This window comes from Dasypus novemcinctus, chromosome 7, assembly GCF_030445035.2.
Source record: "Dasypus novemcinctus isolate mDasNov1 chromosome 7, mDasNov1.1.hap2, whole genome shotgun sequence".
Classification (NCBI taxonomy): domain Eukaryota; kingdom Metazoa; phylum Chordata; class Mammalia; order Cingulata; family Dasypodidae; genus Dasypus; species Dasypus novemcinctus.
Genome location: NC_080679.1, coordinates 92,056,404 through 92,083,779, shown reverse-complemented (window position 1 = coordinate 92,083,779; position 27,376 = coordinate 92,056,404). Strand labels below are relative to the sequence as shown.

Sequence of the window (27,376 nt, the reverse complement as noted above, 5' to 3'; positions counted from 1 at the left end):
TGTGTGGGCCAATATGGTGGTTAAGTACAGATTATATTCATCATAATGTTATGAAGAGAATGTGTTCTGGATAATCTGATAAGGATATTGGGGGTACAGACAGAATATGTGCAAAAACTGTGGGCGGAGTCAGTATGGGGCAAGAATTACCTTACCCAAGAGATTACTGTGTACCTCAAATATAAGGCAGGTTCTCCACACAAACTGTTCTGGCTGGCTCAGTGGTGACTGCCACGGAGAGTTGGTTATTGCCTTATCTGACTCCTGGCTAAAATGTAGTTTCTATCCTCCATGGTCATGAGCAAAGGCTCAAACTCCCTGGGTTTGAATCTCAACTCTGACTTAACTAGCAGTGTGAGCTCCAAGAAATTGCTTAACCACTTTGAGTCTCTATTTCCTCAATTTGACATTAAAACTAAGGGAAGTGGTACCCACTTTTAGATTGTTTGTAGAATTTAATGAAATCATGTATAAAATAAAGTGGTTTAAAAAGTGCTTGCCACATAATAAGGCATCGAAGTTTCACTGTGGTTGAGAGGCAGGAGGGTAGATGAGAGAACATGGAGTTAAGCCCAGTCCCCCAGGCTTGATCCCCGGATATATACCATACACATCTATAACCTTGAACAAACTTCTTACTTTCTCTGTGTGGTAGTTTCTCCATAATAATGGTACTCTTTCACAGGGTTTTTTGTGATGCCTGAATTAATATACACAAAATATTTAGAACAGTGCTTAGCATCTTATTGGTACTAAATAAGTTGTTACATATAACATCTCTGGGAGATTTATGTCAGAGTATCAAGGACAGCTTAGTTGTCAGGCCCTGTCTTTGCTGACTCTAATCAAGCTCTGTCACCCTGAGCAAGGGAATTTATCACTTACTTGTATTTGTGACTCCATCCTAAGACATCCCTGCATGTGGTAGCTATTCTGAAATGCCTGAAACTCCATCACAACTACACAAGGGAACCCACTCTTTAAAATTTGAGTTCCCATGAAATGCAACTTTAAAAACCAAACTTTTCTTTTTGTAGGTGTCCTGTCATGGCAGGTGGATTATTTTCCATTGATAAAAGTTACTTCTTTGAACTTGGAACATATGACCCTGGACTTGATGTTTGGGGTGGAGAAAATATGGAGCTCTCATTCAAGGTATTACCAGTGTTTCTCAAATTCTCTTTACAATTAAGAATTTATCATTTTTAAATGATTTCATTTAAGATAACATATACATGACTGCATTTGGAAGGAAATTTCACAGAAATTTTAGGGTCTCTGGATTGAAGATTTCATATCCGAGACTGAATTTTGAATTTAGAAGAATCAATATCTGTCATGAAATTTATGGAAGTTTCCTGATACTTCACAACACCGTTTCTGTATCTAAAAGTGGGGAGAATAACTTTCTGCCATTCAGGGTAAAATTGAGAGTCACACCTGATGGAAAATTACTCTCTTAGAACAACTCTCTAGCATATTGGAAATAAAGGAGTCATTCAGTAAAGGAGAGCACAAGTGACAGAAAGTACAAAAAGTGCCTCTGGAATAGTACATTAGTAGTCCAGGGGTACACATTAGTGATGCTCTTTGTGGGATGCTCTTTACCTCAGGTTATCAGGAGTATTTATTCACTGATTATCTTCTAAGATACCCTCGGCAGCAGCACTGAAAGGGCCTGCTTCCCTAAGGAGTTGAGTGTATGTATCATATAGGGGTTACTTGGACCTCCTAATCCAGAAGAATGGTCTCTGAGTCTTATGGATCTTCACAAGACATGAGTAGGGGAAGCTGAACAAACGGAAATCCACATTTTTTCCCTGATTCAACCAAAGCAGGAACTCATATTACACATTTTGTATGTTGGGATTCTGTGAAAAATTCTTTAGGAAGAAAGATTTCCGTGGCAGGGTAGGAAGGGAAAAATGTTTTATTAATTCTAAGATAGTATAGAGCAATATAAAAGAAATAAACTTCTTGAAGTAAATTTCCTATATTAAAAAGTGTTTTAGAGGTTAAGAGTACACTTCAAACAGTGGGGAAAAGCTACTAAGTCTTTTCTAGTTTTCGATAATTGCCCATGATTTGTGCACCATCATTTCTTCGCACTGTTGCAGGTGTGGATGTGTGGTGGAGAAATCGAGATCATTCCCTGTTCACGAGTGGGCCACATATTCAGAAACGACAATCCATATTCTTTCCCCAAAGACCGGATGAAGACAGTGGAGCGGAACTTGGTGCGGGTGGCTGAGGTCTGGCTTGATGAGTACAAGGAGCTGTTTTATGCCCATGGGGATCACCTCATAGACCAGAGTTTAGATGTCGGAGACCTCACCCAACAAAGGCAACTGCGAAAGAAACTGAAATGCAAAAGCTTCAAGTGGTACTTGGAAAATGTATTTCCCGACTTGAAGGCTCCCGTTGTGAGAGCTGGTGGTGTGGTGAGTTCAAACTGCAATTTAAAATCTTGCTCCATGAGCTGAGATGCAGACACTCTTTCAGAAATATGAAGAAATGGATGAATTATTGTAAACACCATGTATGAGTGCAGATGGGGCAAAGCATGGTTGAGGATTAAATATAGGTCAACTTGAGGAAGGCTTTCAGGACAAGATGTTCAAGTATTAACTGAGCATCAATAGGCAATATTTCAAAACTGGATTATTCAATAGTGAATAAAAGAGACTCGATCCCTTCCTTGGGGAGCTTAAGGTTGAGTAAGGGTGATAGATAATTAATAAAGAAGAAAGTAAAGTGTAAATTTAACATAGAGCAGCTCTCATTTAGAGAACAGGCTACAAGCTGTCCATACTAAATTAGGATGGTCGGGAAGTTCTCCCGGAGGAGACCGAAGCCGAGGCCTGGTAGGCAGTACCAGCCAAGCTCTAATGACGAGTGTCCTAGGCAGAGGATGCAGCTCATGCACACCCAGAAATGTAAGATAGGTGAATATTTGGGGCATTCAAGGACTGAGGGTGGGATGTGGGGGAATGGTGAATGTGATTCTAGAAGTGTGGAGGAGGGAAGAATGGCACCAAATCAAAGTGGAGAGGGAGGCAGAGGCCAGATCTCCGGGTCTGTGTAGGCTGAGAAAGGATTTTCTTTCTTTCCTTTTTCCTCACTGATTGTACTGGGAAGTTATTGTGCCGCGTTAAACAATGGGATGACATAATTTAATTAGGGCTTCATCAGGATTTCAAAGAGGGGTCGAAAATAGCAGAAACTATCAGAGAAAAGCAAAAAAAGTTCCAGGGCACAGGGGAAGGTACAAAATAGGAAGAAACCAAGCCACACATAGGTTGACTGGAGTGAAAGGTCAAATCCATTCTAGGAGTGAGGCTTAATTTGAAGAGGATGGTGAGACAGTAGGACATTTACCATAGACGGGGATTAGAGATGAAGGTCAAATCTTGACCTGGAGCTTTTCTTCAGTCATGTTTACTTCTAATTGCTTTCATTATTGTGTTTCTTGTTCAATTTTCACTTGCAAATATTCCAATGTTTAGTCTTCTTTCCATTTCCTTTTCCTACTACTCTGTAAGTACTCAGATTTGGCATCAAAGCCTGCTCTTTTGGTTCACTCTCCTTAGAAGGTGGATTGTACTAAACAACTCTCACGCTCTCGGCAGGCAAATCTCCTGTTGAAAAGGGCTTAGTGAAGTCGTTCCCCTTGGGGGCATGAGGGAAATCCTGGGAGGGTATAAAAGAGAGGAAACTAGTCTGAAAATTTTTTACGTTTTTCTAAAATTCAGCTGATAAATAAACATGAGTGACCTGATTGAATGTAAAATAGCATATTATGAAATCACCATTTTTATAGTCATAATAGCTATTTCAGGCAGTACAAAGATATTATTTTCCTAGGAAACTTGTCAGAAAGGACGCTTTGGATTTAGATACTGTTCAGTTGTATGTCAGATACATCTGTGAAATACATTTATATTTTTAATTTTACCTCCTGTGCGGGAAAAAAAAATGAAATTTCTATCATAGCCATTTTTTTCCCCTCATCCTAAAAATAAAGAACTTTGGCAAGAGCATTACTAAAGTTTAACCACCAGAGGGAACTGAAAAACTACTTTTTGCCTCCCCCGTACCACTAACTTGGAGGAAAGCATTCCCACAGAATTTTTGAAGAGGTTTACTAATGAAACAGCCTTTTGTAGCATATCAAAATGCAGCAAATATTTTAAAATTATTTTAGTACATTGCTTTCTTCTATTTTCCTCACTGTTTGTCCCCTGCTGTAGACACATTTTTATAAAGATGCCATTTTCCCCTTTCTAAAGCAACCCAAGGAAGCATTATTACCATAAGGGGGAGAAAAAACGGGACCCTTTTCCAGGTACTTCAAGTAAAATTAACTAGACCGTTATTTTGGGTACATAATCTATAAAAGTTCCAAGAAAATAAACTCTACAATTTCTTTGGGTTACTTGCTCCATGTTCTCCCTTCTATCATATACACTTAAGAATTTAAATCCAGTGAAAGTTTTCTGTTTTGTTACATGAGAACAAATAGTTTCTTACAAAACCAAAAAAATATTTGAAACTAATAAATGAAAATCACCAATAATGCATATTTACATTGGTTTAAGCTCTTAGCAAACAGCCTATACCCTTATGTTTAGCAATACTATAATATACTTCGGGGAACTTACTCCTGCTAAACTGGAAAATGAAATAATTCAGATGGATTACTTACAATTTATACACTGCCTCTTTCAAAATAGAAGATTGAATTGGTTCACAATAAAAGGCATTGTGATAAGTCTCTAAATATAAAATTAAAAACTGCTTTTTTATAAAATAACTTCATAAAATGAAGTTATTCAAAATTCCTTAGTACTTTATAGATCATTTCTATATATGAAGAGCTGTTTCCCCAGTAATTTCTAACAAATAGGAAAAAAAGAACAACTTCAGATGAGGTGGAAGAGTGGTAGGCTAAGGCCGGGAAACTTTTTTCTTTCCTTCCAACACCTTTCAGTGTTGAGAGGGAAGCTAAAGCTAGGGTCACATAAATACAAGGAAGGTTGCAGAAATCCATTAATCCAGGCATTCCCAAATACTGTTACAGACAATGTTATTAATTGTGCTGCCAAAAATAAGATTCCATGGTTGAATAAATTTGGCAAACACTCCTTCTGCATTCCCTTTAAGACAGCAAGCTGTATATTAGTACACTGAAGTTTCTGAGAAGTTCCTAGAGAAACACCCGTTCAACCATGCTGAATCCAGGATTTCCCCAAGTTGCTTGAAGATAGAATATTTTCTATATAATCCACAATAAAGGAGTTTTTATGTATCACTGTTAAGATCCTGAGAACAATTAGGCTACCATATCCTTTCTTTAACCTCAGGGTGATTCTTCCTTCAGCAATTCTACTGTCTCTCCTCTCTGAAGATCTCCTTGGTGGTTGATTTCTTCTGTGTTGTGATTGCTCACATTTACTAATGGTGGCTTGTCAGCCTCCCATGTTGGTGATTTTAAATTGTGAACAGGGCTTTCTTTGAGGATTTTTGAAGGAGAGTCTGTCCTTCTAGAATTGTTTTATGTTTTTCTGTGCCAGGCACTCCAGAACTAATCAACCTGGTACTATTTTAATATTTGTTTCTGTGTCTTGAGTGTAAATTTGCCTCTCAAACCCAAATGACAATTGGTATCAGATTTCACAGTCTCAGGGAGAACCCAACCTCCCTGTTGTCCCCCTGTACTAATGGGCAAATTGTTTGTCTTTGTATACCATTCTATTGGATGGTCTAACTTTAGTTTTCTATCTTTATGTAGAAGACCTCAGTTCCAACTCTGTGGCTTATTCAAGCCCAAATATTTGTTCTGACAGAGACACAGTGCCTTGTTTCTCATCTTTTGCAATTTCCCCTCTCACTTTTAGTTGCTTTCCTGCATTTTCCGGTCTCTGCATACTCTCCTTACTATCTTGCAAGCTAAGTTCTGCGTGTACAAGTGAGACAAACCATACTACCCTGTTATAAGTCCTGCGACTGTGGGCACTACAAGGCCAGACACCCTGGCGTCGAGCCTTGGTGCTTAGGCACCAAGGGAGCAGGAAGAGGCACAGATAGTGTCCTGACAATGAAGACCTTACCGCCTCCCAGCTCAGGAGACTTGCACAGGACACATGATATGGACTCGGCTCCAGATAGCTCTTCTAGAAATCTGACAAGTCTAAATTGCTCTATTAGCCCACCATCTCGTTACCCCTGCCCTGGGATGTCAAAGGGGGCAAGGGAACCAACATTTTTTCTGCATTAAACAATGACTTATAGAAACCTGCCTCCATATTTGATCCTGTAAATCCATTATAAAGCTGGGGAGCTGCCAGAAAGTGCCTTTAAGGTCACCTCTGTATTAGCTTTCGTGACTTTCTTATAATGAATGTAGCTTGCTTCAGTCATTAGGAAGATTCTAACAGGGAATCAGCTGGAAACTGCTGTTCTCTGAAGGGTTCAATTTATCTATGATTCAGTGCCTAAGTAGTCAGATAGCTTGGCAGGGTCAGCCAGGAAACAGAGCCCACAAATGTTGATCTGATTAAATTGTAAATATGTGCACTGACTTCTAATATATGCATCAGAAGAACTTGAGACCCACAAGTAACTACTTTTAATGCCACCTTTTGTTTGTTCCCTGTTCAGCAATCCAGGCAAGGGTTAATTAAAAGCTTCTGTTTGTTGGCTCAGTGGCTGAATCACAGGCCTAAATTGACAGATTGAAGCTGTACTTTAGCAAGATTACATTATGTCTCTGATAGCAACCAGTAAAATCGGGTAGTGCTAATTAATGCTAAGCTATTCTTTTAACCTTATTATAGCTTTATGTTCTGCTTTGAACTTGTCTTAATGTATTGTTCTACCTTAAAATATTGTCTTTGTTAACTCACATATTATATTTTGCTTCCTAGCTTATTAACGTGGCCTTGGGTAAATGCATTTCCATTGAAAACACCACAATTGTTCTGGAAGATTGTGATGGAAGCAGCAAGGTATGCTACTCTGAGGTTTTCTGTCTCCCTTACAGTAGTTGACAGGTACAGGATATGACAGCAAGTAATTCACTGCTCAGTTGGGAAATTCATCTTTGCCCAATAGAAAAATATAAATCTCTAAATTTCTATGTAATCATGACATCAGTGATAAGAGGGTCGACCATTATATGTAGAGATTGATGAAGGGAGGAAAAGTATGGGGACTGAAGTCAAGCCCCTAGGGATCGAGTCCTGGCTCTGTTACTTGCAAAATTGTGTTGACTGTGGAAAATCAATTGACCTTTAGGTAAATGGGAATGGTACTAGTGCTTCCTCTAGAGCTGTTGTAAGGGTCTAATCAGGTAATAGATATGAAGCATTTAAAACAATATGTAACACTTAGTATTCCAAAAATAGTCACTGCCACGAAGATAATGACAACATATGAAAAATTATACATTACATTAAAATATAATAATATAGAAAATAAAGGACGAATTTAAAAAGTAATTATTCTAAGATGGCAGTTTAAGTCTCTGATTCCATCTCCTCAATCTCCTATATTTTCACGGGGTCAAGGAAATTGCATTATCCATAATCTATGGTGGAAAACCGGGCACCAGAGCTCCATGGTTAAGGGTAGGAATAGAGCTAGGGGGAACAGAGCAGGCACCCTGCCACCTTGGAAGTGAGCTCTGAGGGACTGCCCCTCCCCCTTCAACAAATGTTCTCTAACAGTTCTATGTTTTGGGGATCAGTATCTGGTTTAGATGCCAAATAGGACTCACAAGAACATTAGTCTGTAAGTAGAAATCAGACTACTGTTTGATTTCTACAGTAATCAGCTCCCCAAATATTGCAGATAATTCTTTGGTACAGAAATTATTTTACAATGGTAATTTAGGCTTGACAAGACTTCTTTGCCTTGGCTTAGAGACATTTCTTATATTTTTAAGCACATCTCATCCCTCCCTCTTAATTCAAAGCTGCTACTCTATAGAAGAAAAGGCAACTTGTCATCTCTGCTGCTATAATTCAGCAATCACTTATAAACTTGAGGCAAAGGGAACTGTTTCTTAATTAGGAAATGGAGGAGACAAACAGAGGAGAGAGAAATGTGTCAAAAATCAATGGGAAGAAATAACATGCATATCAATGATACAAAGGGGAGATACAGTAATGAATTGTGGAACAAAATCACCATTAGTTCAAATTATGTGAAAGGAAATTATTAAATAATTCAAGACTCAGATTACCATAGTAACTTTTGTGCCTGAGAAACTGGTATTTCATGTGAAAACCCAAGTTCCATTGATAACCATTCAGTCTCTCTTAGGGATATGTAGAGGCAACAGTATGACTCATGCATCCTCTACCTTCCACAATCCCCATCTTCTTTTTCTATCTTGTTGCTCATTTTTAGCATCTGCCTCTTGTGATTTGTATGAGTAATAAACTGTAAAGGAGCATGAAGGATGTTAACTTATTTTTAGAGGAATTTATGGGGTTTGATTCCAAGCTGGTAACTATAGCATTTATTCAAAAAAGCTCAAAAGGAACAAAAACCCTGGGATTGAACCATCAAACCCCACCCTACCTTATCTCCTTATTTAATAAACTTTTAAACCTGTTGAGATGTTCCTTTTCAAGGTGCTATCTGGCTCCTCTTAGTAACCATACATTCTCTTAATATTTTGTCATACATCCATGCTTCTCAAGTTTTCCCAGGCACATATCACCTAGGGCATTTTTTGCCATGCAGATTCTGATTCAGTAGGTCCATGGTGGGGCCTGAGACTGTATTTCTAACTAGCTCGTAGGTGATGCTAACATTGGTCCAGGGACTACCCTTTGATTGATGAGGTCAAACCCAACAACATACCTGATAATCTGTTAAATCTCAATGACATTACAAATGATTTATTTGGTAAATGTACTTATTTAAATTTTACCAGAAGTTTGTTTATTTTACTGTGCAAAGCAGCAAATTTCCCACAGACAAGAAGCCTTAGAGTTCATTGACCAAGCAGACAATACTACATGGTAAACAAATAGTGAAAATATTTATATGTCTTGAACATATTGCTCCCTGACCTAAATCAGTATTTATTTTTGACACTGATGCCTCCCCAAACTATACTCACTGGTATTTTTTCCAAGAGCAGTTTCTATGAACTGGGGGACAGTAGTGTGGCAGCAATCTGACAATTCCTTGTGCTATCAGCAAAGACAGATTTTACCCTTTCCTTCAATAGAACAATAGCCATTAGGGGTCCATGTGGATAGTCTTCAACAAGGAAACGCAGAAATTTAGAGCTCCATCTTTGATCTCCCTGTAATCCCAATAGCTCAAAACCCTAATCCTGTGGTAGTTTAAATATTCAATAACTTCAAGCATCAGGAATTCAGAAAAGCTGAATGTACATCCATTTTCAGATTTGAACTTATACTAAATAAATTTTATTATTACAACTAATGCTATGGATTGATTCATGTCCCCCACAAAGACAAGTTCAAGTCCCAAACCCCCAGTACCATGGAGGTGAACTCATTTGTAAATAGGATCTTTGAAGATCCTATTATGATGAGGCCAAGCTCAGTCAAGGTGGGCCTTAATCCAATATGACTGGAGTCCTTTTCAGTAGAAGACATTTAGGCACAGAGTCAGTAGGAGGCAGTGGAGACAGGTGTCCATGTGGGAGAGGCAGAGACTGAGTTACGGGATGCTGGCAAGCCACCACCAGGATGCTACAGGCTTCAGAGAAAGTGTGATCCTGCCGACATCTTGATTTTGGACTTTCAGTCTCCAAAACTATGAGAAAACAAACCTGTTGTTTAAGTCAACCAGTCTGTGGTACTTTGCTACTGCAGCCCTGGAAACTAAGACAACTGAACATTTGTCAAGGGCTTACTATGTGTTAAACACTTTGCAGCTACCACCCCAACTGTCTGAGATACATACTACTGCTATCCTTCTTAAAAATTAAAAATTAAAAAAACATGCTTAGACAGGATGAATAACTTGCCCGTAGTATCAGAAGTGAACGTGGCAGTACCAGGATTCAGGTACAAGACATCTGACAACAGTGCCTATATTCTTAACCATTTCTTAACCATTGTTAAAAAAACATTTGATAGATCCCCTACCTGGTTCACTGCTTGAAGTGAGCTTCTCTTTATTCTTTTCTCCCACAGCTGCAAGAATTTAATTACACCTGGTTAAGACTTATTAAACATGGAGAACGGTGTTTAGCACCCATCCCTGACAAAGGAGTTGTAGGGCTGCACCCATGTGATAACAGAAACAAAGGGCTAAAATGGCTCCACAAATCAACGTCAGTCTTTCATCCAGAACTGGTAAGCAAAATACTCATACTTCTTCTTTACCATGCATTCAACTTTCAATCAAATGGGACATAAATCCCTCATGGCCAGCTTCCTCACTGGAAGCTTTAAGTGTGCTTATTACGATAAAAGTAGTGCATGCGTTCACACATGGAGACAGACATTTTCGTAAATTGCCAAGCCTTTTTTTCTTTTACAAAATTTTTTTCAAACTCATTATTTTAAGCAGAAGTCACCAGGTTCTTTTAGTTACATTGTTATTAGCATCTTTGTTTGTAAAGGGCATTTATTTTCGTTAATCAACAATGCAAAAAGTGAGGCTTACAGGCTAGAATTGGTTCTCATTGCTTACCAGGAAAGCTGATAGGGAGAGTAAATGGAAAAAGCAAGAAGCAGTGTGCTTCCTACAAATGCTGTACTCTAATATGAACCTAGATTCCCCATGCTGCCCCCTTTTCCTGAAAGGAGTCTTCTTTTCATCCCCCTGGCTCCTAGAGCCCTCAGCTCTCAGTGATTACTGGAGCCACTCACAACAGTTAATTCTGGCATCTCTTCCCAACTTTGCATCTAAATGATACCATGTTGCTAGTTTAAAATCAGCCATGATGGGAATATTTACACCACAGAAATTGTCAGATGCCACAAATCAGGGGATGTCTTTCCAAAAATCCAGCTATTAATATTTACCAGATCTCTATCCCTATTTTCTCTCAAGACCTCTCAGTCTTTCCCAATTATATTTTAACACGGTACAAAGCCCTAAGTTTTGGTGAAGGATTTTGGGCTGGCAGGAATCCTATCTGGCCTGCCTTCTCACATTTCCTAGGATCTCACTTTCAGGTAGCCATCAGATCTGTTGGATGCCTTTGGGTATATATAGATCATCGTTTTACCCAGGCCTGATCCTGAAGTAAGCACACATTTTTCCCTGGGGTACCTGCATTCCTTCTGACATCATAGCCAGTGGTCATTCTCTTCACAAATTTTTTTTTTCCAGCTCAGGGTTTGTATTAGTCAGCCAAACAGGGCTGATGCAAGATACCAGAAATCTGTTGGCTTTTATAAAGAGTATTTATTTAGGGTAGAAGCTAAAAATTACCAGGCCATAAAGCATAAGTTACTTCCCTCACCAAAGTCTGTTGCCACATGTTGGAGCAAGATGGCTGCTGACGTCTGTCAAGAGTTCAGGTTTCCTGGGTTCCTCTCTTCCCTGGGCTTTTTTTTTTTTTCCTGGCTCAGCTGCCCTGCTCTCTCCAAGGGCCAGATGAGACTATCAGGCGACTGGCTCTGTCTCTCTCCCCAGGGCTCAGTTCTCTCCTGGTTCAGCTGCTGTGCTCTGTGTGCTTACTTCCCAGGCTCTGGCTCAAAACTCCAACCTCCCTTCTCTGTGGTGAGGTTTCTCTGTGGGTCCCTGCCCACCAAAGGGGCAGGGATGCAATGTCCTACTGACATGGCTCAATCAAAGCCCTAATCATAATTTAATCAAGTAAAGTGAAACCTCAGACAGATCAGTTTACAAACATAATCTATCTATTTTTGGAATTCATAAACAATATTAAATGGCTACAGGGTTAAAATCCATGAACCTGTCCAACAGATTCTCCAATCTTCCTCTCATATTCTCTGTGCTATTTCAATTCCCTCAGGATAATGTTTTCCTCTTTAGTGATAGTTGATATTGTTGAGTTATTCAGAAAAATTAGGAGTCAGTAATGCATAAACTGCTAATTTTATTTTGCTTAAAGTTTGGGAAATGCATAAACATCTGCTGAATAAATTATATCCTATCATCTCCTTACCTCTGCACCAAAGGAGAGAGGGGAGATACTGGCGGAGTAGGACAGAGAAAGAGAAGGAATGAAAACAGGAGCACAGTCCTCTTCTCCAGAAGTGAATCTGTTATTGAAGAGGATTTTAAGAAAGCAGGGAAAATATTTAGGATCAAGTAGCTCTTAAATAATACAAGACTCACTTACAAAATGAGTTGGCCCCATTGAGAACTTAAACCTTAATAAACTGATTTTTATATGGACCCCATTTTGGCACTCCTAAATACTGAGCTTTGATAAAAGTAATTGAATTACAATAGCAGAAATTAGAAAGCTGCCCCCCTGCCTCTTTTGTGCCTATGACTAAGATATGTTACATGGGTGACTTCTATCTTGGGTCCCCTATTTGATGCTGCTCGATATCAAGTAGACAAATATTTCTTTGTTATTTTTGGTAACTTTCTTACTAAACCCCTAAAATCCCAAGATATGTAAGTCTTAAAGATCAAGAGAAAAAGAAAATAAGATTGTAGGTAGACATATCTCTCAATTTAGAAAGCATAGGGAGATCAGAGCTTCTTGAAGGATGAGAGGATAATAGTAAGTTTGACCCTGCATACCAATGAGTTGTTAAAATTATAAACTTCTAAATTTGTATTTAAAATGCACTCTAGGTTTGCCATCCCAAAGTACTCTGGATTATGATCACCTAAAAGGAAATAATCTCTCAAGTGGCCATCAGGACTTTGGACATGGAATGCCCCTCCACCCAATTTACTTTTTTTTTCCTTAACACTGAATCCATTCCCACATCAACTTTTATTAATTTGGCAACAAGTTATTTAGCTATCTTTTCACAATCTACCTGTAGACTAACCTAGAGAAATCCAGAATGATTTTGTTCAAGTCCAGTTCCTTTACAAGACCTTGAGCGTACCGAAGCATCTGGTCTCCTAAATCCTGAAAGGGTAATTATATTTTTGTAGGAGAATCTTTAAATTTAACTATTGTAAAAGTCACCATTGTTTGAAAAATGATTTAAAGTATTTTTTAAAAAGATATATACAATTAAGATTGTCTTTTAAATAGTAATGGATAATTGAGAGGATTTATAGGTAGAAAAATTATGAAGCCATGAGCACGTTCTAAGTAGGTTATCTACCATCTCTAGGAGATTCAGCAAATATTAAGCAATAGTAGAACCCACTTATAATATACCTATGATGTTTTTCCTGTTACAGCTGGGTTTTCTGGACAACAGGTATTATTTACTATCAGAGATAGTGATAAGGGCATCATTTCTAACATTATAACATTATATAATCAAAATTTACCTTCCAAATTTGCCTAGATTTAATTAAGACCTAAATCACTTTCAACTGATGCCTTTTTACTGCCATCAATGAGATGGCCATCATGCACCAAATATAGTTAATGCAATCTGAATTTATTACCTTTAAATAATATAATTAACAGTCATATCACCAGAAAATTTTTCTTTTGCTTCCAAAGGAATTCAAAGGTCCTGTAATATGGATAAGTGTGATAATTTAGTGTGAGACACAGACAAACTTAATAATTTCTAAAACCTCTGTTTAAGTTCAAGAGAGTTCTTAAGAAATAAAAAAAAAAACATAATATTTATCATTTTTTATTGTCAGTTGCCAAATTAAATCAGTGGCTCATTCTCAAATTCCCTGTCTCTCCAGGTGAATCACCTTGTTTTTGAAAACTATCATCAGTTGCTATGCTTGGAAGGAAATGTTTCTCAGAAGTCTCTGAAAGCATCTTCTTGTGACCCAATGAAGCCATATCAAAAATGGAAATTTGAAAACTATTATGAAGGTTGAAGAGGAAATGATGCTTTTTTAATCAAGTAAACCCATTAGAACCCAATAGTATGAAAATAACAGTAAACTTGGTGACTATTTTCTGGTAGTGGCTTAAATTTTCAATTTTAATAACATTTGAATGGAAGATTAAAGAAGTGTCACAATATTTGGGACACCAAAAGGTAACTCAGGGAAACTGTCCAACATTGGACTCAGGTCCTTTTTCAATATTGGATGCGTTTTGAATTCCCCTCCATCTCTCTTTCGTGCTTGAATTTATCCTGCAAGTTTCCCCATTCAATCAAAGAGGTAACTGGAAATTAAGACAGAAGTACATGGGGAAACACAAAGATATTCATTATGACTGTGTTTCATGATAACCAGCTTTTTTAGGGCCACAAGTAAGTGTGGTTTAAGAAATGAGAACTCGGTCCTTTTTATTTGGTATTTTTTCCATCAAATAAAAACTGCTTCTGTTCTTATGGCTGGAAAGACCTCAAAAACACAAGGCTATCATCTTGGCAAAATCCCTCCAGACTCCACGTACAGTCTCCTAATAGTTTGAAATAGTTTTGAGATAATCCTGCTTGATGGCAGGTTTTGATCTAGATCAACATAACGTCTTTCCCAATCTAAGTCAGTACAAAACTCTTGAATTGAGAAAAAGACCTTCAAATCCTCTTCCAATTCTAAGTATGGGCTTTGCTTCAGGGCCTTATGTTGCACTTTTAAAGCTCCATATCAAAAAAAAAAAAAAAAAGTATGGTCATACTGGCAACTTCTTAGACTTATATGGATATATTAATTTTAAAAAACAAGAAAAAAGAGGCTGAGTGACAACACAATATTATATTGAAGAAACTCTTACGCAGGACCAAACAAGGATTGTAATGAAGCGAGCCTAAGTAGATCACTGAAACATTGTGGTTTTTTATATGAAAATAGCAAAATACTACTTTAGATTGAACAGCTAAGTAGTAGCTCTAAAGTATTTCAAAGTAGAGATAAGGAAACAATGAAAGGGGAATAGAATGAGGGAAATAACTTACAGGAAGAGAGTTAAGGTAAAAAATCCCATCATGGCCAAAAAAGTAAGCCAATTGGGCACCTCTATGGGTAAAAAGAGAAAGAGAGAGAGAGAGAAAAGCTCTAGATGTGGACCTAATGATAAATAAAGTACACTTTTGGGATAAAGTCACATATCAATTATTTCTTTGATCCAAATTGAGCCTCTGATCTTAAGTATGCCAATCTGTAGGTAATACCAGAAGAACTCTTTGAATTCATGATATCCTTTACACTCATTTTTTTAAATTATTTTTTATTTTGTAAAGAAGCTTTAGATTATATAAAAGTTACATAAAAAACAGGGGATTCCCCTATGCCCTACTCCCTGCCTCTCCCACACTTTCCCACATTAACAACATGCTTCCTAAGTGTGGTACATTGTTACGATTGAGGAACACATATTGAAACATTGCTACAAACCATCGACTATAGTTTACATTATAGTTTTCATTCTGTCCTGCACAATTTTGTAGGTTATTACAAAATATATAATGGCCTGTATCCATCACTGCAATGACATGCAGAACAATTCCAACTTTACCTCATTTTTGTTGAGAAAATTATGCCCAGAAAACAAATTGTCTCCAAATCCCAGGCCAGTTAGGGAGAGATCCAAGATTAGAATTTAGTTCTCCAGAGACAGTGCTCATTCCACTGCCCCAAGTTTCTTGCCGATAGACTCTGCCCCACAGGACTCCTGAGAAAAAGATACCTAAGTCTTTTGCTGAGATTGGGTCCCTGGAGGACAGGTACACTATATGCTTATTACTATAATCAAACCATTGTTCAGCTGAGCTCATGGTGGAACTGGGTATCTTTAGCTCTGACTTCCTATTTTAAAATGAGTTATAACTCCCAATTAATCACACAAAAGCAGAACTGTTACTAAGACAGAAGAGGAAACAGTGTTGAATGTTTTCATCATATTTAAAATGTTTTATTCAAATAATTGACATCATAGGTGAGATCAGAGAATGACTAGAAAAGGAGATAACTCTTTTCAAAATAGAGACTTATGGGGGAAAAAAACACAACCAGTTGCCAAAGAACTAATTGAGTAATTGAACAAACTAGGTATGCTGGGTACCACATGTAATTCTTCACGTATCTGGAAATTTTTGAAAGATTTCCCTCCGTCAATAGATTCCCTTTATATCCAAAAAACAATTTCTACAAAGTAAAGCAACTCTGTTCAGAAAAAGATTAATTCTGCTTTGGATGAATACATTATACACTTACCTTTGTGTTTGCCAGTTGGAGGATTTAAATGTAGTTCTCAAAAGGAAAAAAAAGTTCTATCTCTTCAGTGTATGCTGTTCCTGACTTTACCTTGACATGCTATTATATGAATCTATATTTGAATCTATATTGTCAATATAACAAAAGATTGTTTTCATATGTATTCTCTCTTGGGTAGAATTTGAAAAACCGCTTTTGCCGTATATTTGTTCAATTACTTTATCTAGTCACCAGTTAGAAGTCCGTTTGGGCCTAACCTTGAGAGTACTGGCTAATTGTGAAATGTAGTACCGAAATGCTTTTAACCATGTCCAGTACATTTTTTTTTTAGAAGACTTTATTAAAGGTACAACTTCTAATGATAAACTTTAGATGAGGCACATCAATGTCTTAACCGGCCTTGAATTCTTCACCAGGAGGTTGTGTTATTAGGGGCTTCAGGGTTTTCCCTCGATGGACTGGGTTTATTGTCTTGTCTTGGATATCAGTGCCTCTTGGTACCATGAACAGAAGGCTTTCTTGATAATATTTGACAGGACTTATTTGATCAAAAAGTAACTTACCAAACCATCCATTAGAGTGTTTCTGAGCCTGTCAGTTTGCTGAATTTCTTTCTCTTTGATAACAGTTACCCAGAGCTCCCCACCCCGCCCCCACACACAAAAATGGCACAGCTATTATTGGTACGGCCGTGTTTTATCACCAGCATCAAATTTGCTCAGTCCTGCTTGCTGACATTCTTATGCGCTGTCATTCACAAGACCACAACCACCATGTGCCAGAAACACAATGTATTGTTCACTTTACCATAGCAATTTGGAAACATTCTTTTGTTTCTAGTATCACCTTAGGGGTTATAGAAATATAAAGTTATCAGTTACCCAGTAGAGAAATTCAATTTCCCCCATCAACGTTGATTTCACGAATGATTTAGAATGATTTTCAAGGGGCCTCATGCAAGAGAATGAGGTTGAGGCAAACCCAATGGTAACATCTTTATTTGTTCTAACATCTCTAATTTAACTTCCACTTTCAGAATAAGGAAGGAAATTATTCCTGAGATGAAGGCCCCAACATCTTGGCCTTATAGGAGGTAGAGACTAGGGGTAATGTGCAAAGGGAAGGGAACTAATTGTGATTGAGTAGGGACATGTGCTAGACACTGTCAGTACCCCATCTCACCTATCAGTACAACTCAGTGAGGCAGGATTAATTCTCCCCATTATACAGATAAGAAAGTTAACTGAGAGAGATTTGGTAAATTGTGCAAGGCCATCCTATTAGCAAGAGATAAAACCCAGTTTCCATTCATCTGACTCAAAAAAAATATTTTCTTTCACTATACCATGCTGTTAGGGTTCTTTTTTTCCTTTTCTTTCTTCAGGCTTTTCAATCAAAACATCTCGGTTGCAGATCGATACCCGAGATGGTGGAATGAGATAGAGGCAGAGCCTCTCTGGTTTCTCTTTGATGTCATGAAAACAGGAAATAGAGGTTGGGTCCCTCTCTCTATTCAATAACTGAGGTGTAAGCTTGAGGGTGGCTGCTCCCACTGCATTGCTATGTTCTCCTTGATCTAAAGGTTTGATGCAGCAACTGTTCTTGTCTATCTCCTGGAAAAATATGAGAGGTAGAATTGGATGTATAATGTGTTGTCTGTCTGTGATTAGTATTACCAAACCTTTCTTTCCCTAACCGCTAAACAAAACCAGTGGATTACTCAATTTGAACACAGATGGGAGATGAAACATTGAAGAGTCCTTTAATTTAAAGCATCTTTAACTGTCACTTCATTAAGTAGTCACATAGTACTTTTGCTGCAAGCCAAAATGCCTTGAAATGAGAAATAAAAGGAACACTAACAGTAACCAAAGCTATTGTTCAAAATATTTATATATGGAAAATTAATTGGCAAATAGTCATTCCATGGACATGCTTGAATAAGCCAAATAAAAATTATCTACCCCTGTGATTAGGCTTAATAAATGACTTTTCAGGTGCTCATGGTGTCTGTGTCTAAAAGAAAGAAAAAAAATATCACGGTAAGGAAATTTGATGTGTTTTTTTCAAACTCCTGGGTCAACATTTATGCCTTTCCAATTAGGGTCTCTCTGCAAGTTTATGTGAATCTCGCAAACAAACAACACAAAAGTGAAAATTCTCATTTTCCAGCAAATGAAGCAACTTCTAATATGGAGAATTCCTAATGATGACAGCTGCTATCAAATAAACAATTTCTTTGAAAAAATGTTTTCTGTTATTATTGATTGATGGGTATTTATCAGTTCAAGGATATTTGTCTATACCTGATAAACATTTGTTTGTGGGCTATCTAGGGTAAAACTGTGGAATTTGGAATTTGCTTGAGACTTTTTAAGTTCTAAATCTCTGCTGATGACTGGCTGATGTTATAAAGAAGGTATCAAATACGTAATTTTAGATTTCTTGGTAAAAATCCAGATCACTTGTCAAACTCATTTCCAAAATGTTCCAGAGCTGGAAGTTATGTACTAGATATTGTGACTGGATTTTGTAATTTGCCATGTATTTGGGTAATTTCTGCAGCACATTACGTTGTGTTTGTGATGATTGCTTGGCCTAGTCACCTTGTGTTCTTCATGAGCTACAGACACATTTTTTGTCTTTGTATTTATTCTATTATGTTACTGTCTGATATTTTAATGTTGGCAAATGTTTCCTGTAACTTTTGACATTACTTTTTATAGCCCTTTTGTGGAAGTTCAGGCTTTGAAAGAAGTAGTTGCCTTTCTCACATGGCAAATATTAATATATGTCTTCTTTATGGTACTTTGGTGTTGCATACCTTCCCATAATTCTGTTACTACTTATTTTTAAAATAATCACTTTGAAAAACTTAAATGTCCATTCTATACTTGAAAATGTGCCCAAAGTACTACCCCAATGTAAATATGCAGGAACAAATTACTATAAAATGTCAACATGGTTTAAATATATTACTTTGATGACTACAAATATACTTTTGTAGTCAGCAACGTTCTAAGTTGTTGAAGTTAAGATGCATCTAAAACTATATTTTTGTTTCTATTAAAATAATAGAAATTTTTCATGTCCTGTATGTATCTGCTACCCACCAGAAATTCTTTGTGCAATTTCATATACAATCACTCTAAGACTTTTTTGAAATAAACAATACAAATAAATTTAAAAAATTTTTTCTTTTGATTTCTGAAGAGGCATTCATTGGTGGTCTTTGGTAGCTACTGATATGCAAAGGTTCTAAATTTCAAAATTCAGCCAAAGAAAATAAAGTCTAGAAGACAGAAACAAGGGTACAACCTTTTATTGAGAGCAAGTCAGACACAGCAGTTTTTTATTAAATTATATATATATTAAGTATATATATATATAGATTACATATATATACACATACATATCTATATTCTGGCATATTCTGTGCTTTCAAAAGTAGAATGATAGGAAAGGTAATTTTTATATTGATAGAGAAATAGAACTATTAATTCTTGTTCACCCAGCAATTAAAGAGAACAAAATATCATGTAAGAAATATCAGGATTCTCACAATATTTCGTATTCCCTTGGACCAGTTATCAGAGCCCTTCTTCATACCCCTGAACCTTGAACCATGAAAGCTCAAATAAACCTTCTTGTGTAGTTAATAATTTGTGTTCTTCACAACCTTCTGTATGAGTGTCAAAAATGTTAAGTATCCCATGTAATCTAAACCAGACCCTTGTCTTTCCTAAGTTAAAGATAATCAAACATGCATTCATCACCATCATGTTACTTAAAGTCATTTAACTCTATGGCCTTGGTGTAAGAAGGCAATGCAGAGAAATAGGCACTAATGCCAAAGAATAGTTTTGGTGCTCTTTTGCAACTACATTGCCTCATTTACAAGCATTAAGCATCCACCAATTCAACACACTCTGAAATAGTCTTTACTGACAAAATATTTCACTGTTCGTTTATCATTTGGCAAGGGCACAAAGCTAAAAAGTCCAGGTTTAATATATGTGGGACCCTCATAAGAGCTAGTTGCTTTGCCATGCCACATGGCCATAGACTGCCCAGCTCACTCAAGTTCCACAGGAATTCATTACCTCTGCTGGAGTAACTCATCATACATGCTCTGTTGATGGCAGGTTAACAAAACGGCCGGATTAGATGATGGATATCACAATAACGTGCTTTGAAGTCAAGTAGAAAATTGCAATGGGTCATCAGCAATCCAAAAAATAAAGTAGGTTGTCCAGGTGTAAAGGTTTAGAATATCTAAATTAACCAGGAAGTTGTCCTAGTGCATTCATCTTTTACCTAGTTTTCTCTATAGAGACCTGATTTCCTGGCATTTTTTCTGAAAACTTACATTGTCAAGAATGAGATGTGTAGGTCCTATATGGATTAAGAGTAACAGAACTTTTATAGGTCAGGTTGTAAAGTATCTCCTTGAAAGAATAAAAGGAGCACTCAGAACTGAACTCAAAATTGAGTAATGTAAACGTTAAGTAATAGTATACAATACTGTGGAAATATATACTCTCTAACCAGGAGGAATTTTTAAACGGCCATTAGAATGTGTGGGATTTGTTACACATAAATAAGCAATAATCCAAGGAGGACTAACCCTGGGTTTTTCACAAAATGAAAAAGAAATAAACAAAGGGTTGAATAGTACAATGAGGACTGTATTACATCTAGACAATAAGGAATTGTCTTTTTATTTGCAGAACCAAAAAAATATCTTTCATCTGTGGTACAGAAAATTCATGGCAATATATATGGGAGCAAAAAATGAAAAGTTGTGGAACAAACTAAGAAGAAAATGAATATAGACTCTCCCTTTTCATAAATATACAATACATTTCTTGACATGGTTTGAGTGAAGCTCTACGAGAACATTTTTTTAGCATCTAGAACTGGGCTGACGTCCAGTAAATTACATATTCCCAACAACTATCAGCTTTGTCACTGAAAATACATGCTTAAGCTCTACTTTGAAAATATTCTGAGATAATTATTTCTACTTTCATAGTAACTAGTACAGTTATGACTAGAGTTGTCTCAGGTTTCTAAGGAAAGAAAATTATTCTGAGATCCTGTTAATAAGGGAAATTATGGTAATAGATGGGGGTATTTTCTTAAAGTTGTGCTAAAGCTGTCATTTTCATTTTTAATGACTTTAGCTGTGCTAGACAAAATTTAATTTTCAGTCACAGAAATGAAACTGTCGAATATAACTCTTATTCTATTGCCCACCAATAGACTTCAAGACCCTCCCTTCTATCAACCTTACAATGGTTTAATTCAGCTTCCAAGCATAAAGACAACATTTAGCAAGCAGAATTCTCTCAGCTGACAACTGCTCAGCCCTTCCAGTGAGTAAATTCAGTGAATGGTAACACCTAGGAAGGAGGTCTTTAGAACTTTCCCTCTGTAAATGCCAACGCAAACCACTTAAAATCTACCTTTTTTGAAGATAATAGGAAAGACATAGCATTCTGGAAAGTTTATTGCCAAGATCTATATAACCATGTTTAAAAATAAGAGATGTTTAATATCATACTTGCCATCACCCTCAAAGAAAGAAATCAAAAGAAAGGTAGGAATAATTTTAAATGGCCATCTCTCTCATTTGATTACTTCACTTCCTAGCATTTTGCCCATTTTAAAGCCAAATCATGCCAGATTTCCCAGTGGTGCTGACTGCTTGGTGCTTATCACACAGTACTATATTAGTGAAGTTTTACAAAGCAAATGCCCAGAGAATAAATCTAATGGTTCTTAATTGAAGTTACTAGACTGAATTTTGGCTAAGGTTATTTCCACATTATCTTAGAGTGAAACAGAGAGTAAGTTTCTACATCTCTAAAGGAAACAACAAAAGTAAGGCAGACAATGATGCATGTCAGGAAAAAAGATTTAGCTTTTGCTTTAGCAGGCATGAGTATTTCTCAACTCCAGTTAGTTATAAATGCATCATGGACTCAAATTCATCAATTCTCTGTTTGGTGTTCCCCTTCCTGATTTTCCTATAGGATATTGTATTGTATCTTGAATAAGCATTTCTGGAGATGTCACTCTTCTTCCCTGAGGTTGGTTGTTCATCTGGTGACACTGGTTGGGAACTGGGGCTGCTGAGTGGGGAGTCCTCATTTACATCACTTTCCTCTTTTAATTGAAAACCCTCTTCATTTTTTTTCATAAATTCTATCACTCGAACTTCATCTTGATCGTCATTACAATCATCATCATCATCATTAGTTTCTTCATCCCAACCCTCTTGCTCCTTGTGATGCTTAGAATGCAACATGTCAACTTGGCTAGGTTTTTGAAATCCCAACCACTTAATCTCTGTTTTCTGGTGGACTTTGTTCTTCCTAGCCCCATCTTCTCTTTCTTCTAGTGGTTTCTCAGCAATCCTTTCCTTCTGTCTAATTATTTCCTGGTTACTGCTGCTTAGAGGAATCTTCTCCCACTGAGGCCCTGTAGCAAAATCAATTGGCAGTTGAGATGTGCAGAGGTTCCAAAATACCCAGCTATTATTTTCCAAATTATTTTTCTGGACAAGCATTTCCTAACATGTATTTTATGCAATATTAGTCCATGGCTTACTAATATGTTTTATGCAATGAAGAGGCTTCATAGTCAAATTAGCCTGAGAAACACCATATTAAACACAGTTAAACAAGCTTCTTCCAAATTTATCCAAGCCTTTAAAATGCTAATGAATATATTAAATCTCCAAGAAAGTAGGCAACCCAAACTCATTTAGCTATAGAACTATTTCTTTGTGGATTGCCAAATCTGACGTGAGTGATTTTCCCTGAGCTATACTATTAAAAATTATGTATAACCTATTACACCTGTATACAAATATATAGGCAAAATATTTGGAACTATTACACAATCATTCACACATACATGCATGTATGCATCACACACATGCACACACTCCTCAAGAAAAATTTTTTAAATGCCACAGGGGGAGTAAAAGACTTTCTTCCATTAGCAAAAGCTATGAGTGCCCATGTCTGGTCAAACTCAAGACAGCACACTCAGCATTTGTCACCATGCTTCTCAAAATTAACCTAAAGTCATCAGGTATAGAAGAAGGAGCAGGGGGTCACATACATTCCAGAAGCATGTGCTGGACTAACCTATACTCCAAGCCCACCAATCTACACAATATAGAGCCTATCCTCCGCCATTGATTTCTAGAGAGCCAAGACTGAAACATTAAATTGAGGCCATGCCCATATAATGATAGATTACCCTCTTGTTTCAGACATGGCCATAAAGATATCTAGTTGCTTCAGGTTGTTGGCACCATGTAGTGACTTCTAAAAGACTTAATACATCACCATTTTAAATTTTCAAACATATCATAGCAGCATACTTTCAACAGTATTTATTAAGCATGCTTAAAAGAATTAATTATAAGGAGCACAAGTTGCTCCCTGAGCTTTCACCCGAAAGGACTTTTGTGGTAAACCTCAATCTACAGTATACATGACTCAAAAAATATTGCCTAGGTTATGCTCCAAGTTAGGCCTGAGTTCACTATTTTCTTTTCAGAATCTATAAATATACAGATTTTTATATAATATTCTATAAGCGTCTATAAATAAGGTCAGAAACAGTGTGCCACTTCGTCTTCCCTGTTCACAAATTTTTACTCTCACTGAACGGTGTTTACAAGTTCATTTTAATCCAAGCTTTTTGTTTTCTTTTCTATTTTATTTTCTTACTTCTAGAAATCATATCATAAACTTACACAAAGAGATAAAAGTAAAGATGGATTATAAACCCTAACTATTTATGCAAAGCTCTTAACATGTTGTTGGTGCACAGAGTTCTTTACATTATAAATAAATATATATTTGAATGTTTACTACAATTTTAAGATTTCTTTTGTTTAGTTTTTCCACAAGAACCAAAGAAACTGAACCCTTTCTCTTATTAATCTCTCATACATTGTGTTATCATAAATGAAATTACTCTTTGAATTTAAATTAGAGTTTTTCCTCAATATTTTTAGTATTTTTGTATTTTCATTTCAAGAGTATTCTCTTTGTGGACTTTACCCTTGTAAAGTTTGCCACTGTAAAAAGAAAAGACACCACAATCTGGAAAAAACATATGTTTTCCATAACAAGAAAGCATAAATTCGAGGAAAAAGTCAGTGGCGAGATACCCACTTTGAAAATCCAGACTGCTTTCAGTCTCTACTTGACCAAACAGTTGTCTTCAATTTTCTGATGAGAAATTTAAAAGAGGCTCTACAAGGGAGAAGAATCCTGCCTCTGAGAACTTGCTTCATTAGACACATAAAGATTAGGGCAGAGAGCTATATTTGGCTCACAAGGTATAAGTGCCATAGAAATTATCTCTGATTATGTAAGAGCTTGACATAGCTGTTGCTTACTACATTCTTCCATAAGTGTCTATACAGTGAACGCTGCCTGTGGTCAACAGACACATTCTGGGAGGTGACCCTAGGGAATTGCCAATCACATCCATATCTCCTTGGCGTATACTATTTTATACAACGTGCTAATATTTCAACCAATAGTCTCTTCAGTATCTTGCCTGTAAGGTCCTAACTAAACTAAACTGGTTAGGTCTTAAGAAGCTGACTTCGATTTTGAGATCAGTTGTTTATGGCGGCAAGATAGAGAATAAATGATTAATTAATATATTTCATCCTGCTCTTTGTTTGGGAACTACATGAATATAGATGTCTTCTTAGAATAGACATCTAAAGGGCTCATGTGTCAGTCTATTAAATTTAAAAATAAAGATATATAAAGGAATGACTTTAAAAAAATCAGTGTCTTTTTCATTCTTCTGATTTCTGAAAGGACACAATTAAAACTTACTCTATCAGCCTGAGAGCTTTCTTTGCAAGAATTAGGCAGCCATTTTGTGCTTAACTTAGAGGTCTAGATTTTCCTATAAATTAAACCAATTTATAACATCACTTTAAACCATGTGTCAAAGGTATACTTTGAGGATAAACCCATTTTTGAAACACTTACTTTTCACAAGGTACCTGACACAGATTTGGAGACACCAAATTGCCCAGAAATGTTGACTGAGTGAACTAATTTAATAAGAGGCAAATATCATATTCCCAAGTTAAAGTTACATCAATTTGCTATATCAATCCAGGAAGTCTCAGTCTTGAATTATCTGGCATGCTTTCTAAGGTGGAACCCCAACAGATAAGTCAAGACTCTCCTACCTGCCTATGGCAGCTTTGAAATTTTGAAGGCATTACCTGGCTTGCTTTTCAACATCACACTCATGCAACATCCCATGCAAAAATTGTCATCTATATTCAGTCAAACAGTTTCTGTGTACAAAATGGTAGTTTCCATTACCTTCTCTTAATGTCATTTCATCAACACTTGTTTCTTGGAGAGAAAGATCCGTGATAGCCTTATGAACTATAAAGAGGTTCTCTTCTGGTTTTTCTAGAAAAAAATACAAGCATACTCTTTTAGCATTTAAATAACTTGAAAGTAAATAAATGATCAGTTTAAGATTTCTAAGATGTCTTTAACTTAAATGATGACGACGAAAATTTACAATTTGACTTCCAACTCATTTCTTCATTGGTTCCATTTATTTATAAGCATAATAATTTATCCTATATCAAAATAAGATGTAGAACCAATAATTCAGATATCTTCAAATGTATACGTAGTAGAAAAACTTGGAAATTCTGAATTCTCTTTATTCAAATAATAATGGGGCTTCCAACAATAGCAATAGTAATAAATAACAGTAGTTAACATTTAACCAACACGTACTATATGCAAATAACTTACATGAATTATCTTAAATGAACCTGGCATCAGTCCTATAAATGTAGGTACCATTATTCCGCCTTCTTATAATGAGAACACTGAAGCTTCCAGAGGCTAGAAAAGTTGACTAGGATCACAAAGTTCTCAAATGGAAAAGGCATTTTCATTTCCAACTGAGACAAGGGTTTAGCCCTTATGCTATGCAGCTTCAGTAGAATAAAGGGACTCAATTATTCCAATATCTAGATCATTCCCAGTATAACAGTTTTTGAAAAGAATCCTGAGTGAGTTTACAAATCTAAACAAGCAAATCGAGATACAGTGAGATACTTTACCTTTTACATACTTCTCCTCCATGGACCAGTTCAGTATTCTGTTCCCTTGTGATTTTCCACTGTCCTCCTGATTTCTTTCCGTGGGAGAATCTTCAAGTCTAGCGTCTATCCGGTAGTGTGGCAAGGTGCCGTAAGCATCAGTTGTTTCATCAGTAATTTTAGTGATTGGTTGCTGCCCATTTTCAGGTGGTGTATCCCCATTACACTCGGCCTGACCAAATGTTGCTGGAACCTCTGTCATGTTGGGCAGTTGAGTCCAATCTGAAGAGAACTTTGGGGAAACTGAGTGAGTAAATCCTTGATAAAATAAATTCTCTTGCCTTCAAACCCTGTAATTCCAATTCCTACTCTAAGAATACAAATTATTCACTATAGTACATATTAACAAGCTTCTTTACCTAACGTTGTCCCAACAGAGCTCAGAAAAAAAGCAACAGGGTCTGTCAGATTTACCACCAGCCCTCGAACATGAATCCAGCCAATCACCACCTTCTTTGTTGCTTGGCAGTCCCCACTTTCAGAATTAATGGCACCCTTTTGATTTACATAAACAAACAATCTGAGGCAAACAGGCTTTTGTGTTGGCATGTAGAGGGGACTTAGAGCTTGTCAGTCATCCTCTGGGAACAGAGATTTTTGTCCCTTTCCATAAAGGTCCTTTGTCATTTTCCTTGTAACAGGAGCCACAATTGTTCCACAGCTTTAATCCAGAGAGAATGACCACCTTGAGGCATATTAGTTCTGCGTAACCAGCTTAACATTGCCAAACAGATTTTGTTTAAGTAAAACCTCAGCTATTTTGCACGGGACAATGGACCTGTTTCTTATTTATTAAGGAATAAAAACAGCTTATCAAAAATCTGTAAACAAGACAATTTTATTGTGCATGGTTCTGGCAGCAAATTTCATGGTACACTTTCAGGAGCCCAGAGAAGGACCCCCAGAAAACATATAAAACCAGTCAACCAACCAGGAAAAATTCTA

General features: G+C 36.8%; 2 protein-coding genes across 2 annotated transcripts in view; one reads left to right on the top strand and one right to left on the bottom strand.

Annotated features, from left to right (window-relative positions):
* The window catches only part of GALNT5 (polypeptide N-acetylgalactosaminyltransferase 5), a 51,069-nt gene extending 32,827 nt beyond the window's left edge, over window positions 1-18,242 (top strand). The window contains exons 6-10 of the mRNA XM_004453927.4: window positions 1,038-1,155; window positions 2,118-2,441; window positions 6,927-7,007; window positions 10,185-10,346; window positions 13,813-18,242. Coding sequence (XP_004453984.1) covers window positions 1,038-1,155; window positions 2,118-2,441; window positions 6,927-7,007; window positions 10,185-10,346; window positions 13,813-13,953 — 826 coding nt within the window. The 3' untranslated portion in view covers window positions 13,954-18,242. The remainder of the gene's footprint in view (window positions 1-1,037; window positions 1,156-2,117; window positions 2,442-6,926; window positions 7,008-10,184; window positions 10,347-13,812) is intronic.
* A 2,694-nt stretch (window positions 18,243-20,936) lies between these two features.
* Window positions 20,937-26,931, bottom strand: ERMN (ermin). The gene is made up of 3 exons (XM_004453926.4): window positions 26,393-26,931; window positions 25,629-25,721; window positions 20,937-22,728 (listed from the first exon to the last, which is right to left on the bottom strand). Exons 1-3 carry the CDS (start codon window positions 26,631-26,633, stop codon window positions 22,211-22,213), a joined length of 852 nt encoding a protein of 283 aa, XP_004453983.2. The 5' UTR covers window positions 26,634-26,931; the 3' UTR covers window positions 20,937-22,210.
* Between the last annotated feature and the right edge of the window lie 445 nt (window positions 26,932-27,376).